Below are 15,129 nucleotides of genomic sequence, written 5' to 3' on the forward strand. Positions count from 1 at the left end.
GAAAAATATCTGCATAAATTAGCAGGTATTAATGTATGGGAGTACTTTCACTTGAAAATCATTACAGCAAATATATTTGCTTGCTTTGACTTTCAAAATCTTGCAGCATCCACATACTAGAAAGTATACAGACACTTTTCATCAATGTAGGCAATTATAAAATTACTCCCTAGTATAGAATAGCCACTTGGAATTCTATTAGCAATCTGGTTGCTTGAATTTGTTTCTCTACTGTATGGTTTTCTCAGGCTTTGAGAGGTAAAGCTGGGGTTGGGGATAGGGTGGTAATATCTCCATAAGGGTTAGTTTAGGGCAGTCCATATCAGGAATGAACCTCACCCTTATGCCAAGGTATGAGTAGGTGATCTCAGTCTCTCAGATATATTGCTTGTGTCTGGCTCAATACTTATAGCTTTGGCTGTGAAAGGTTTATTGTTTATCTTGTATTTAAATTTTACTGTACCACTCCTCTTGTAAAACACATCGAAGCGATTCACAATACTAAATTATAAGGTAGGAAAGGGAGAAGTAAGAGGAAGCGGAAGATTTGATATGTTTCCTTAGTAACCATGAGGTCAATATTTAAAGCGATTTGACCAGGCAAGAGAGGATCCTACCTGGTTAAATTATGCTTTGCAGACCAGCTGTTGCTGTTCGGTGGCACTTAACTGTGCAGTGCCTCTGAATATTGACTAAGACTGTACAAAGCAAAACCAGGCAGTGGAGGGGCAGTCTGGAACCAGAGTCAGGGATAAACTGGGATTTATGTAGGTGCTGTCGATATTCAGTGCCAGTGCCTGCAAAGCCAAGCAACCAGATAGGGTGGCACAAAAGGCTGTCCTAACATTGGTTATTTAGCTATGTAGATTCCAGCACTGATATCAACGAGGACAGTGGTAACACCAGCAGTGGCATGGGAGCAAGGTGCTGGAGCAGCAGCACAGGAAAATGACATGAGAGGAGGTGCAGGACTGAGGGAGAACACAAGAGAGGGAGAGATGACAGATGGAAAGAAGTGAGGAGGAGATGCTGGATGGGGAGGGCAAAAGACGGGGGGATTTTGGACATGATGAGAAGAAGGGTTGAGATGCTAGACATACGGGAAGAGATATGGAAATGCTGGGCATGTAGGAAAGAATGGGAGAGATACTGGTCATTTGGAGTGAAAGGGGAGAAAGGAGAGATGCTGGATGGAGTGAATGGAAGGGAAGGGGGAAGTTGCTGGATGGAGGGGTTGGAAAGAAAGAGAGGAAGAAATGCTGGACTTGGTGAGGTGGAACAGAAGAGAAGGAGAGATGCTGGACAGTTGGGATGTGTAGGAGAGATGCTAGATATGGGGAAGGGAAGAGAGAGAAAAATTGGACATTACTGGAGGCAAACAGAAAAGAGAAGAGAGATGCTAGACTTGGATAGAGGGGAAGGGGCTGCACAGATGCTAGCATTAGGCAAACTAGGCAACTGTCTAGAGTATCATGACTTTGGAGTAACATTGGCATTACTGCATCACAACAACAAATAAAAGTTGTGGATATGAAAGATGCTGATGTCATCCTTATTGAGAGTGGAGGATTAGCCTAGTGGTTTGTGCAGGACCTGAGAAACTGGGAAACTGGGTTTGATTCCCACTGCAGCTCCTTGTGACTCTGTGCAAGTCACTTAACTCTCCATTGCCCCAAGTATATAATAGGTAAACCACTTTGATTGTAACACAGAAAGGTGTCATCAGAGGCTGGGGATTTTGGTGACTTTTATCACTGGCGACCCGAGCCATTGCTCACTGGTTCAAGCTGGCCCTGGTCCGCTCAAAACTCTGGTCAGGGAGCAGGATAGGGAGATTACTGGTCAAACAGTTTCACCAAGGAAAAAAATGCAACTTATATTTCTAGGTTATATACTAGAAAAACTGAAAACTTTGCAGACACTGGTTATATTTAGCAAATATTATTGTAGTTAAATTATACTGTATAACCTGGAACTCTAATATAAAAAAATACTGACCCCTAACTCTGCACACTGTGCTTTCATGGTATTAAATGCAAACATATTCTTCATTCAAGAAAGTCTTCCTCATGTATCAATGGGTGCAGAGCAGAACTAGGCCTTACTATAGTATTAAGAAAAAAAAAGTATGATTTTAGTTTTATCTCAGTAAGCGCATGTGAGAGGGTTTATACAACACTGCCCTTCACCCTTAAGAATCCCTCAGGTAGTCTGAACCACTATAAAACCCCTAGTCCTGCCCAGAGAGGAAGTGAGATGGGAGGGGTGGAGCTGAAGGGACAGGAACCAGGAACTATAAAAGGCAGGGCCAGGGTGGGGATAAGGAGGCCCAGGGAAGGAAGAAGTAAACCCCAGCATATACCTTTACTGCATACTTCTAGCTACTGTGACCTGGACCCAGACCAAGAGAAAGAGAGAACCTTATAAAGTGTATGTTTGGGTCATGGCAGTCACAGGCAATAGTCTGTGTTTTGGGCCCTGTTAGCCACAGGCCCATGCCAAGACTTTCTCCCTCCAAGTAAAGAGACTTTACCTTTGTTCCTGGGCCTGTGAAGTAACAGGCCTCAGATTTAAGGTCATAGATCATTTATTTCATGGTTACAACCTTGTCCGGCTGTGTTATTGTGAAGGCCCACCCTCAACCTTCACTCATAGTATCACAGCGCAATATAAATCCTTTCCAGTACCGTATATTATGAAATAATACAAAACCTTTCAAAAGTTACTGAGGATATAAAGAACACATCCACCATTCCACAACAGCAACAACAAGGTCCTACTTCTAGATTGTAAGCTCTTTGAGCAGGGACTGTCCTTCTATGTTAAATTGTACAGCGCTGCGTAACCCTAGTAGCGCTTTAGAAATGTTAAGTAGTAGTAGTAGTAGTAGGAAAGAACAACACTGTGTAAATATTGCACTGAGCCCTAAAACATAAGTACACCAACTGGCAAAACTGAAAAGTTTGATTGGTACAGATCCCTACATAGGCACTGAGGGGCCCTTTTACTAAGCTGTGTAAGCGTCTATGTGCGCCCAACGTGCGCCAAAATGGAGTTACCTCCCAGCTACCGCATGGCTCTTGTGCTAATTTCATTTTTGACGTGCATCTGAAAAATAATTTTTATTTTCAGACACGTGTATCAGACGTTCACCAAGTGGTATTTGACGCGTGTAGGTCATTACCGCCCGGTTACCATGTGAGACTTTACCACTAGGTCAATGGCTGGTGATAAGGTCTCAGACCCAAAATGGATGCACGCCAATTTTGATTTTGCCACACGTCCATTTTTGGCAAAAATTTTTAAAAAGCAATTTTTGCAGGCGCTCTGAAAAATAGATCTGCATGCGCCCAAAACACGCGCCTACATTACCTCATGCCATTTTTCAGCACACCTTAGTAAAATGACCTCTCAGTGCTAACAGAATATTTGGCCTTGGTCACACATGCAGACACAATAGATCCTCTCCAAATATAGGATAAGTGACCACAAACTAGAAGTGGAAATATGAAGACAAAAATTAAACTGAAATCCCAAGAAGCTGGGCTTTGTTTGCAGTGTAACACCTGAGAAATAGAAACAGATGTATTTCCCTCTGCACTGTGCATGATATAAAGAAAGCAGATGTAAATCCCCAAAACTGGCATATTCCAAACAGTAAATTAAAATTATTTTCTCTGCCTTTGTTGTCTGGTGATTTTATTTTTCTAATTATGTTGGTCCTGTTCTTTGCCTTCCTTCCTACCAGACTTCTAACTCTTCAAGTGTCTTTTTTTTATCTTCTTCTGTCTTCTTCCTTCCCTAAGTCTGTCTCTGATATTGATATTTCTTTTTCATCTCATTTTTGCTTTTCTGCCTCTACTCATAGTTAAATTTTGCTTGCTCTCTCTCTCTCTCTCCAGGTCTCTATGTCTCAACCCCAATGTGCTCCTCTCTCTTTCTCCTCACTGGGTTGCCCCCCTCACCAATTTCCAGCTGTCTGGCTCCCTCAATAGCTGCCTGGATCATCCTCCCCCACTCCCTTTAAATCATTCTCATTCTGTCTCTCTCCAACCATCCCTTTTCTCCCTCTCCCTAGACCTCCCTTCTGATCACTTTTAAGAACATAAGAATAGCCATACTTGGTCAGACCTATGGTCCATCTAGTCCTGTATCCTGCTTCCAACAGTGACCAATCCAGGTCACAAGTACCTGGCAGAAACCCAAATAGTAGCATCATTCCATGCTACCAATCCCAGGGCAAGAAGTGGCTTCCCCTATGTCCATCTCAATAATAGACTATGGACTTTTGCTCCATTAACTTGTCCAAGCCTTTTTTAAACCAGATCTGCTGACTGCTGTTACCACATCCTCCAATAATGAGTTCCAGAGCTTAACTATCCTTTGAGTGAAAAAAATATTTCCTCCTATTTGTTTTAAAAAGTATTTCCATGCAATTTCATTGGGTGTCCTCTGGTCTGTGCACTTTCTGAAAGAGTGAAAAATTGATTCACTTCTACCCATTTTACACCACTCAGGATTTTATAGATCTCAATCATATCCCCCCATGAGCCGTCTCTTTTCCAAGCTGAACAGCTCAACCTCTTTAGCCTTTCCTCATATGGGAGGAGTTCCATCCCCTATATCATTTTGGTTGCTCTTCTTTGAACCTTTTCTAATTCCGCTGTATCTTTTTTGAGATACGGCAACCAGAATTGAACACAATACTCAAGATGAGGTTGCACCATGGAGTAATACAGTGGAATTATAATATTCTTGCCCTTATCATCCCTTTTCTAGTAATTCATAGCATCCTGTTTGCTTTTTTGGCTGCACACTGGGCAGAAGATTTCAGCGTAGTGTCTACAATGACACCTAAATCTTTTTCTTGAGTACTGACTCTTATGGTGGACCCTAGCATCAGTATAAACAATAAGTGCATAAAAGATTCAAAATTTAAAATGTAAAAAAAATTAAATTTGAATATCAGCTGTTTTTGGCACGTTCAGCGCATTTAATTATATGTCATACAGCACATACTATTTTAAATATGTAATGCTGTGAGCCTGATGATGGGTATTCCTGTTCTATATGATGTGGAGGGGCATTTTTGATAAGACAACTAAGCCCAACTTTGAACGTTTTGCTGGAAATTATTCATAGATGTGTACTATATTTGTACCAGTCTTCCTTTTTACACTTTTGTTTTTGTGGTCAATAAGGTATGCACATTTTTTAGTAGTGCATCGCACAGTTTAGTTGCTTTCAACTATTTATAGCATTTGTTAAGTTTCTTTTTATTTGCACAGCATATCTTTTATGCATTTATTGTTTATACTTTGCTTATTTATACTCATCTTTGATATTTTCAATTCTAGTTATTTTTTATGTTGAGTTGTATTTATTTTTTTGCTTCATTTTGTATTTCATTGGTGTACTGTATTTATTAATAATAGACTATAAAAGCAGAATGATGAAAAACAATAAAGTTTATTGAGAACAAACCAAAGGGCAATAAAACAATACCCGACGTGGCCACGTTTCGCCCTCAGGCTGCTTCAGGGGTAAAACTAAACAACGCTGACGTATAGAATTACGGAGTGCTGAACGCTAAACAGCAGAACAAGCTCAGTTTTTTTGTATACTTACAAGGGGTGTATCTCCCTTGTTTAGTTTTACCCCTGACGCAGCCTGAGGGCGAAACGTGGCCATGTCGGGTATTGTTGTATTGCCCTTTGGGTTTGTTCTCAATAAACTTTATTGTTTTTCATCATTCTGCTTTTATAGTCTATTGTTTTTCCAGCAAGCAGATTGTTGCCTTTTTTTCTTTTGTACTGTATTTATTAATATGCATTTATTTATTTTTATGTTAGATAAGGCTCCTGACAAAGGCACGTTTGCCAAAACACGGCTGTGTCGAGCTTTTCGACAATTGGCTTACATCATTTTTGAGGCAATAAAGACCTGAAATATTGGATCAGCTTTGGTTTCCACTTTTGTTTTTTGCTTCCTCACTACTGACTGATGGCTTAACACACATTTGTGAGGTTTGGGGTTTCTCCTTTGTTTGTTTCTGATCACACCCGAACATCGTGTAACCCTTTTAAATGTGATATTTGGTGTTATTACTGAAATAGAGATGAATTTAATTCAGTGTTCTGAGACTGTGATAGATTCCTTATGTGCTCTTTTTCTACAAGACCAGGGTTTGCACTGTAAGAAAATGCCCAGATTTCTCCACAACTGGACAGTGGGTCATTGTTACAGAGTCAGATGGGAAACAGGAATCGACCATCTTTGATGCTGTGTTGGTTTGCAGTGGCCATTTTACAGAACCTTATCTACCACTGGAGCTCTTTCCTGGCAAGTTCTGCTTAATATTGCTTTTTTACTTTAGGTTCTCTAATCTATTGGGTTCCAAGCAAACACTCATTATTCTGTATGAAACAAACGGGTAATTATACAAACATCTATAAGTGCTCAGTTCACTCAAGTTTGAGGCTGGAAAGTAAACCCTGGCAAACAGCAATTCAAGAAGGCTGATGACTACATAAAACACTGATCAGAGTTTGAGTGAAGCTTTGCAGGAAATTACACAGAGGTAAATTGGGTGATAATGAGCCCATATTGAAGCACTTGACATTAGCCTGACCCGAAGTCACAGAATGGACTGTTTTCCTTCCTGGCTATTTCTTTTATTTTAATGTAATAACAATTTATATGCTGCATTTTCAATTTAACATACCCCCAAATTCTATATATGGTGCCTTGTGTGTGCTAATTTGGCCACATGGCCAAATTATACAAACAACTTAATTGATTAATAAGCCAATCAGCGCCTATAATTGGAACTTAACAACCAACTAGCAGTCATAATTGGCTTTAATTAGAATTTATGTGAACAACTTTCTAGGTGTATTCTACAACGTGTTGTGCATAAATTCTAATGAATGTAGTCAAAAAGGAGCGCGGCCATGGACATGGAATGGGTGAGTTGTGGTCGTTTCACAAAAAAACTATGCGCACTATTATAGAATACACCCATCCGTGCCTAACTTAGACACAGGTATTTAGGCCTGATTTTAGGTTTATAGAATATGCCTAGGCGCATTTATTTTTTAGGCATGATATCTAAAATCTAGCCCTAAGGGGGGAATTCATCAAGGTGCCACCAGGCTGCATCCTCTGCCCCCCCCCCCCCACACACAGCATCTTCTGATGGTCATGGTCCCCTGCCACCAGAGAGGGGCTTGGCCTTCTTACTTGATGGTCCAGTGGTTACCGGGCAGGAATGATCCCCCTTTGCTCCTGCTAGTCTGGTGCCGTAACCAAAATGGTACCTATAGCAGTAGTCTCACTCCTTATATGGTAATATGACTACCTAGCAGTAGTTGTGCAAGTTTGGATGCAGTGCCAGCCAGGCAGGAACAAAGGAGGATCATTTCTGCCCAGCAACCACTGGACCACCAGATAAGGACGCTGAGGCTCTTTCTGGGAGCAGGGGGAATTGGCCATAAATGGATATTGCCTGGGGGGGGGGGGGGCAGGAGAATGCTGTTGGGGGGACTGATGGGGAGGGACATTTAGTGCAGGCCCATGGCCTTGTGCACATCAGACGGAATACAGAGAAAACTGGGAAGTGGACCAAAAACTTCAGAGACTGGGACAGTTGAATCAAAACCAGGTAATTTTTATTAATGACTTGACACAGATTTGTGTTTTGGCCACAGGCCTGCCTCAAGAGTCTCGATGGTATGTTCAACCAAGTAGGTCAACATTAGGCATATTTTCAAAGCACTTAGCCTTCCAAAGTTCCATAGGTTTCTATGGAACTTTGGAAGGCTAAGTGCTTTGAAAATATGCCTCCATGTATTCTAAAAAATGAAACGGTCTGAAAAAAGACTTTAGAGGAGTCTTTCGCTCAACATAAATCAATGTAGTAATAATCTTTTTACACACACGAAAAAAACGTGTCCACCCTCTTTAGCTTAGCTGAATGGGTGAGTTATATTTCTGAGGGTCTTAGGTGTTTAATCATAATTTTAAATGATTACACTGCATATGCACATTATTGTATATGTTATGCGATTGACTTTGATTCCCTTGGTTTGTGGATATTATGTGTATTGGATACCAGAGGGGTTTTGGGATTTGTGATTTGGTCCTTGTATCTTAAGCAAGTCACTTAATCCTCCATTGCCTGAGCTATGAGCTTAGTGTCCTTTTACTAAGTTGCATTAGGCAGTAATGCATATCTAAAGCAACAAAAAAGGCCTAATGCAGAACACACGTTCTATGTTATTTGTGGCATCTGCGCACACTAAGCACTCATTAATTATTTTTTTAACATTTTTTAGGGGTCATCAAGGGTGCAGAATGGGAATGGATGTGCTAATCAGCTAGTATGCTGACATTACTGCCCCACTAACTGGTTAGCATGTCCATAACATGGGAGCCCTTTACCCCTGGATTCTATATAGTGCGCCTAGAGATCTGTGCCAAAATTGGCGCAGATTCTATAACAATGCGTGTAACTTAACAAGGTTAAGGTAATGAGCACTGATAACAGCACTTAACAAGAAATAATGAACACTAATTGGCACTGATTAGAATTTAGGCGCACAAATTACTAAGTGTATTCTGTAACGAAGTGCGCAAAACTTCTAATATGTGTGGGCAAAAAGGGGCATGGTTATGAGCAGGGACTTTAGATTAAATGGATAGAATCAGAGACTCATGCAATTAACCCCACAGTCAGTAAGGTATCATATCTTGCTGACAACCATATAGATATGGGTGCAAATGTATCACAGTCAGGCAGCACTTCTCTCTCTGTCTCCCCCCACCCCTGCAGCATTGGCTTGCAGCAAACGCACAAACAGGAAGCCCAGTCACTTTAGATTAAATGAAGAAATTTAGTTTTTCAGCCCACTAGGTTCAGAGAAAGTACCTACATATAATAGATTGTAAGCTCTTCTGAGCAGGGACCGTCCTTAGTTATTAATTTGTACAGCGCTACGTAACCCTAGTAGCGCTCTAGAAATGTTAAGTAGTAGTAGTAAATGTAAACTGCTTTGGTTGTATCACAGAAAGGCAGTATATTAAATTCATGACACTTTACCCTTTACTCTTTTTAGGGTCCAGACCCAGGGCACTCAGTTTACTTATCAGTCAACTATGAAGAACCATGTCAAAGGCTTTGCTAAAATCAAAGTACACCATATCTAGTGCTCTCCTAAATCCAACTGTTTGGTCACCCAGTCAAAGAAATTAATCAGATTTGTCTGACAAACTCTACCTCTATTAAAACTATGCTGCCTTGGGTCCTGAAATCAGGGCTGGTTTTAGACATGGTGGGGCCCAGTGAAGAAATTAAGGAGGGGGCCCCTGGCCTCTGATCCCCCTCCCCCTGATCTCCCCACTTGCATTGCTACTATGTGGTCTGAGCATCTCTTCCTATTCTCCCCACTACAATCCATCTTCCTCCCTTCCCCTCACCTTGTGGTCTTCTTTAAGTTTTTATTTTCCCTCTCAGAGGGGCCACTGCACAGCAGTCATCCTTTCAGGCTGCCTCCAGCTGACCCGAAGCTTTTCCTCTCTGCCTCGATCCGCCCAGGCGGAAACAGGAAATTGTGTCAGAATGGGGTAGATCACGGCTTAGTTTTTCCAGGTATTGTACCTGCCTTCTTTCTGTGATGTCTTGTAATTCTTGAGGGCTCATTTTGTTCCCCTTACGTTTTCAGCTACTACTTTTTAGAACCAAAACAGCTTTCTCTTCCTCTTATTTTTATTTACTTTCCTAAAAAAGGTTTGTTTCCCTTAATATAACTCCTTGCAGTTTGGGCCTCTGCTTTCCTACTTCCCCCAGTTGTTCTCATCCAGCTAACAACTCCTTGAGGTATACTCCCATCTTGATAAAGTTGGCTCTTTTGAAGTCTAGAACCTTCAGTTTTAAATAAATCCTCTCCAAGTGTGTCTTAATATTGAACCACATCATCCGGTGACCACTAGATGCCAAATGATCACTCACTATAATATCAGAAACACTTTTCCCATTTGTATGCATCAGGTCCAGTATGGCCATTCCCGTGTGGATTTCATTACCCACTACTGGAACAGTTCTTTCTGTAGAGAATCCAAGATCTTCTTACTTCTAGATGAGCCTGCAGTAAGGATGCCCCAATTAACATCTAGCATATTGAAACCATCTCTGTAAGTATATATGTGTTGCCTAAGGATACCGACTGAGTTCATTCCAGAGATTGCCATTATTGCTTTGACCACAAACCTTTGTGCTTTTGATGGTGATTTTCATCAGTAACTCAAGGGGACAGCAATGGGTGCCACAATGGCACCTTCAGTAGCCAATTTATGCATAGTCAATTTCAAGAAAATATTTCTTATAAATCATCTGTATAGTATTTACATTCTCCTTTGGAGAAGATATATTGGTGATATTCTTATCATTTGGCAAGATACTGGCTCTATGAACATAAGAACATAAGCTTTGCCATACTGGGACAGACCGAAGGTTCATCAAGCCCAGTGTCCTGTTTCCATCAGTGGCCAATCTATGTTACAAGTACCTGGAAAGATCCCAAAACAGTATAATACATTTTATGCTGTTTATCCTAGAAATAAGAAGTGGATTTTCCCCAAGTTCATCTTAATTATGGACTTTTAAGAACTCATCCAAACCTTTTTTAAACCCTGCTAAGCTAACTGCTTTTACCACATTCTCTGGCAATGAATTCCAGAGTATAATTACACATTGAATGAAGAAATATTTTCTCTAATTTGTTTTAAATTTACTACTTTGTATCTTCATTGTGTGCCCCCTAGTTCTAGTATTCTTGGAAAGAGTAAATAAGTGATTCACGTCTACCCGTTCCACTCCACTCATTATTTTATAGACCTCTATCATATCTCCCTTCAGCTGTCTTTTCTCTAAGTTGAAGAGCCCTAGCCATGTTAGCCTTTCGTCATAGGGAAGTTGTCCCATCCCCTTTATCATTTTCGTTACCCTTCTCTGTACCTTTTCTAATTCCATTATATGTTTTTTGAGATGCGGTGACCAGAATTGCACACAGTATTCGAGATGCAGTCGCACCATGGAGCAATAAAAAAGCATTATGATGTCTTCATTTTTGTTTTCCATTCCTTTCCTAATAATACTAGCTATTTCCTTTTGTAGCTGCCGCTGCACACAATGAAATTATGGAAAGATATTCTGCCTTTATAGTTCTCATTCATATTTTGATTTCAGAAAGAGAATTAAAACTTGGTTATTTAGATAATTTGTATTAAGTAACAATTTGTAATTGATTTGTATTTGATTTTACTTTGGATGTTATCCTGGGTTATGGCCTAGCTTCTCTTTGTTAGTTGCTTGGAACCAAGAGGGCATAGCTGCATACAAGACAGTGTATTATGTTATGTTATGTTATGTTTGTATGTGATCTCATTTGATCTAAATTCATCTTTATTTCTGAAATGCTGCATATGTCCCACCCTTGTGAATACCCTCATTGCAAATACATGTATGTAAGTTAAACCAGGTGCCAATTGAGTCTGCAAAGAGGTGGAAAATGTGGGATACAAATGCAATAAATAAATAAATAAATAAACATACCCAAGTAAATGCTAGTAATCTAAACATTTGCACATGTTATAGAATTATCCCACTGGTGAGCTACACAGCTGAAAGTTAGCCAGTCACATACTGTGTGTCCCAGGGGCGTAGCCAGACTTCGTCGGGAGGGGGGTCCAGAGCCCAAGGTGAGGGGGCACATTTTAAGCCCCCCCTGGTGCCGCCGACCCCCCCAGCGCCATTGCCAACATCCCTCGCGCCTGCCAGCACCAGCACCAACGACTTTGACCCCCCCCCCCCCCGCCAACGACCCTCTCGACCCTCCCCCCCCCGCCTGCCCACCTGCCGTCGCCTACCTTTGCTGGTGGGTGACCTCAAACCCCGCCAGCCAAGGTCCTCTTCTTCCTTTGTTCTGTTTCTGAGTCTGACGTCCTGCATGTACAACGTGCAGGACATCAGACTCCCAGAAACAGAATGAAGCCTTGCGATCTGCAGGGTTTCGTTCTGTTTCTGTAAGTCTGTTTCTGTGAGGGGGGTTGAGAGGGTCGTCGGCAGGGGGGTCCAGGGCTAAATCCACGGGGGCCCAGGCCCCCATGGCCCCATAGTAGCTACGCCCCTGGTGTGTCCCTGTTAAAAATCAACTTCATAAAGTTCTAAACACAACAGAACATGTTCTATTATCTTGGCTTGAAATGTTCCTGTGTTTCTTTCAGGAATAGATAAGTTCAAAGGTCAGTGGTTCCACAGCCGAACGTACAAGACTCCGGTAGGATTTGAAGGGAAGAAAATACTCGTTGTTGGATTGGGGAATTCTGCAGCTGATGTTGCTACAGAGCTCAGTTATTCCGCTGATCAGGTACATGCCCTTTCTGTCATGTATATAGGGGGCTGTTCTGTAACTGGGCACCACAATTTAGGTGCCCACTTTATGCAGGCTGTAAACCTATATTATATAACCTATATTATAGAATGCTTGCAAAGTCAGCACCAACACGCCTACATTCAGATGATAACATGCCAGATCTATAGGTGATAGAAATATTAGCGCCTAAATGTGACATTTACATGCACAGTACATAGTAGTTTTTAACTTAAGGTGGTCATTTTAGGAGGGCTTTTCGCATTTGAGATGTGCATAAACTGGTACTTAAACATTTATCTTGCATAAAAGTTTGTTCCTATTTTCAAAATCCGGGATATACACATCAAAAACTCAAGTTTGTGCAAATAGCAAGGGGGCGTGGTCTGGTGTGTTTTGGGTGGGACTAGAGCATGCCTAGAAAATACACATATATTTCCTATTTGAGAAGGGGAATAAACATTAACGTCCTCACAAAGGATTTACACCTGCTACTAAGCAGGTGTAAATCCTGGAGGATATAATTGGGCAATTTGACAAATTGAAAAGTAGCAAATTGCCTGGACCAGATGGTATTCATCCCAACGTACTGACAAAATAGAAAAATGAACTGCAGAACTATTAGTAATATGTAATTTCTGCAGGTACAATCAAAGCAGTTTATATAACATAACATAACAATGGTACTTGTATACTGCTACTACCATAAGGTTCTAAGCAGTTCACAAATCCAAGAAATACCAGGACACACCCTGGGAATTACAGAAAAAAATACAATATAACAAAAATACAATATAGAATAACTATTAACCCAAAGCATATTTCTTAAATAACAAAGGACTCAAGTTTTCTTCTGAAAGCCTGATAGGAATAAAATTGATCGAAACATATAGAGATCTCTTGCCATATTTTAGGAGCTGATAGTTAATCAACACTTCGTGTATCTTAAATGTCTTCCAACCTCTAACACTCTCTGCTTTTACTAAGAGGGTATCAGCTAACAAACATAAAACGTCTTACTTCTCCCAGCCTGAGCACACACCAAACATAATAATCAGAGATCCATGCCTTTTCTAAGTTCTGCAAGTACCTCATCCTTTGCCATCCACATTGCAGACCTTCCAGAATCAGTGCTTCTCTGGCTCCTAAGAAAATTTGTACAAGATACCACTATTATTTTACAATCAGACTCCATGTCTTCTCTCCCACAGCAGTCCACCAGCTCAGAGACATTACAAGCACATTGTCCCCACAATGTTCTTTCTCATTATCTCCCTTTTGGTCCTCCCAGCATTCACCTTTGCCTTCAGACCACTACTGCTCACCTTAAAGCACCTCATATTCCCATCACTGGGAACTCATTCCAGTAGAGAGTCCACCTACACAAAGCACTGCTCCATAGCAGGAAAAACAAGATAGAACCAGATAAAACCAAATTCTTTACACCTGATTGCTTCAATCAATTTGTCACCAATGAACATTAACGTCCTACCCCCCTATCTCTCATGCCTGAAATGAACTGTTTATCCAACTTACTTTATAATTTACTTCAATATTTATGAACTTTAATGTAATAATACGTTGTATTTCTCATTCCGGACATGGTGATCGCCATTACAGCATACTGTAAGCCACATTGAGCCTGCAAATAGGTTGGAAAATGTGGGATACAAATGCAACAAATAAATAAATAAGATCACCCAGAAGAATTTGCCTACTCAAAGTTAGGCACAGAGCGGGTGTATTCTATAATAATGCACATAGATCTTAGAACCACCCATTACCCGCTCATTGCATGCCCATAACATGCCTTCTTTTTAGCTATGCACTTTAGAATTTACATGCATCACTTTACAGAATGCGCTTAGACAGTTGTGCACATAAATTCTAATTCATTCTAATTAGTGTCAATAATTGCTTGTTAATTGGAAATTATTGGTGATTGGCATGTTAACTAATTAAGTTGTATGCGCAAATCCTGAATATGACCAGATTTGTGCTCACAAATTAAGTTGTGCTATATAGAATCCAGGGGATTTTGTATAACTTTTTATTTAGCACCATACCAGGGTTGTAGCCAGACTTGACATTTTTTTTGGGGGGGGGGGGGGGGGGCAGAGTTGACATGGGGGTGTACTAGGCATATAGGTGTGACTAGTGTTTAGGAGTATACCAAATAATGCCTTAGAGTGAACTTTATGATGGATTTCTAAGTAAACCGTCTGTTCTCCGCCAATATAAACCACATTCACACTTATTGAAACTTTGGAAACACTAACCTTTTTAAATCTCTTATTTCAATCACTCACAGAACACAGATCAATCTTCACCAAGTACAGAATAAAGGATCAAAAATGAGAAGAAATCACATTCTTTATAAGCAGTACAGCACAGGAGAAATAACAATAAAAATGTAGGACGCAAAATGCAAGATCACTTTCTACCCCAAAATAAAATTCATAAATAAATTATCTGGATACTCATGAAATGCAAAGAAAAACTTGTGGGACAAAGTGGGACCGATATTCAGACCATAGGAGGCAGTCTGCATAAGTGCCACAATCAGCACTGGATATTCAATGCCAGGCTGTTTCTGGTGACTGGCATTGAACATCCAGCAGGACCCAAAGCAGTGCAAAACAAGTAAAGTCATAAACTACACAGTTTAAAGTTATTCTGTTATTATACTTCCTCAGTGTAC

At 40.6% G+C, this 15,129-nt stretch overlaps 2 protein-coding genes across 2 annotated transcripts in view; one reads left to right on the plus strand and one right to left on the minus strand.

Annotated features, from left to right (window-relative positions):
* The window catches only part of LOC115471937 (dimethylaniline monooxygenase [N-oxide-forming] 2-like), a 116,281-nt gene that overhangs the window by 90,384 nt on the left and 10,768 nt on the right, over nt 1-15,129 (minus strand). The window contains exons 2-3 of the mRNA XM_030205922.1: nt 13,754-13,807; nt 13,519-13,573 (exon numbers count right to left, since the gene is read on the minus strand). The gene's annotated coding sequence lies outside the window, so the exon portion shown is untranslated. The remainder of the gene's footprint in view (nt 1-13,518; nt 13,574-13,753; nt 13,808-15,129) is intronic.
* LOC115471938 (dimethylaniline monooxygenase [N-oxide-forming] 2-like) overlaps nt 1-15,129 on the plus strand; it is a 69,978-nt gene that overhangs the window by 28,197 nt on the left and 26,652 nt on the right. The window contains exons 4-5 of the mRNA XM_030205924.1: nt 6,180-6,342; nt 12,283-12,425. Of these exons, the coding sequence (XP_030061784.1) occupies nt 6,180-6,342; nt 12,283-12,425 (306 nt within the window). The remainder of the gene's footprint in view (nt 1-6,179; nt 6,343-12,282; nt 12,426-15,129) is intronic.

The sequence above is a fragment of the Microcaecilia unicolor genome, chromosome 6 (assembly GCF_901765095.1).
Source record: "Microcaecilia unicolor chromosome 6, aMicUni1.1, whole genome shotgun sequence".
Taxonomy (NCBI): domain Eukaryota; kingdom Metazoa; phylum Chordata; class Amphibia; order Gymnophiona; family Siphonopidae; genus Microcaecilia; species Microcaecilia unicolor.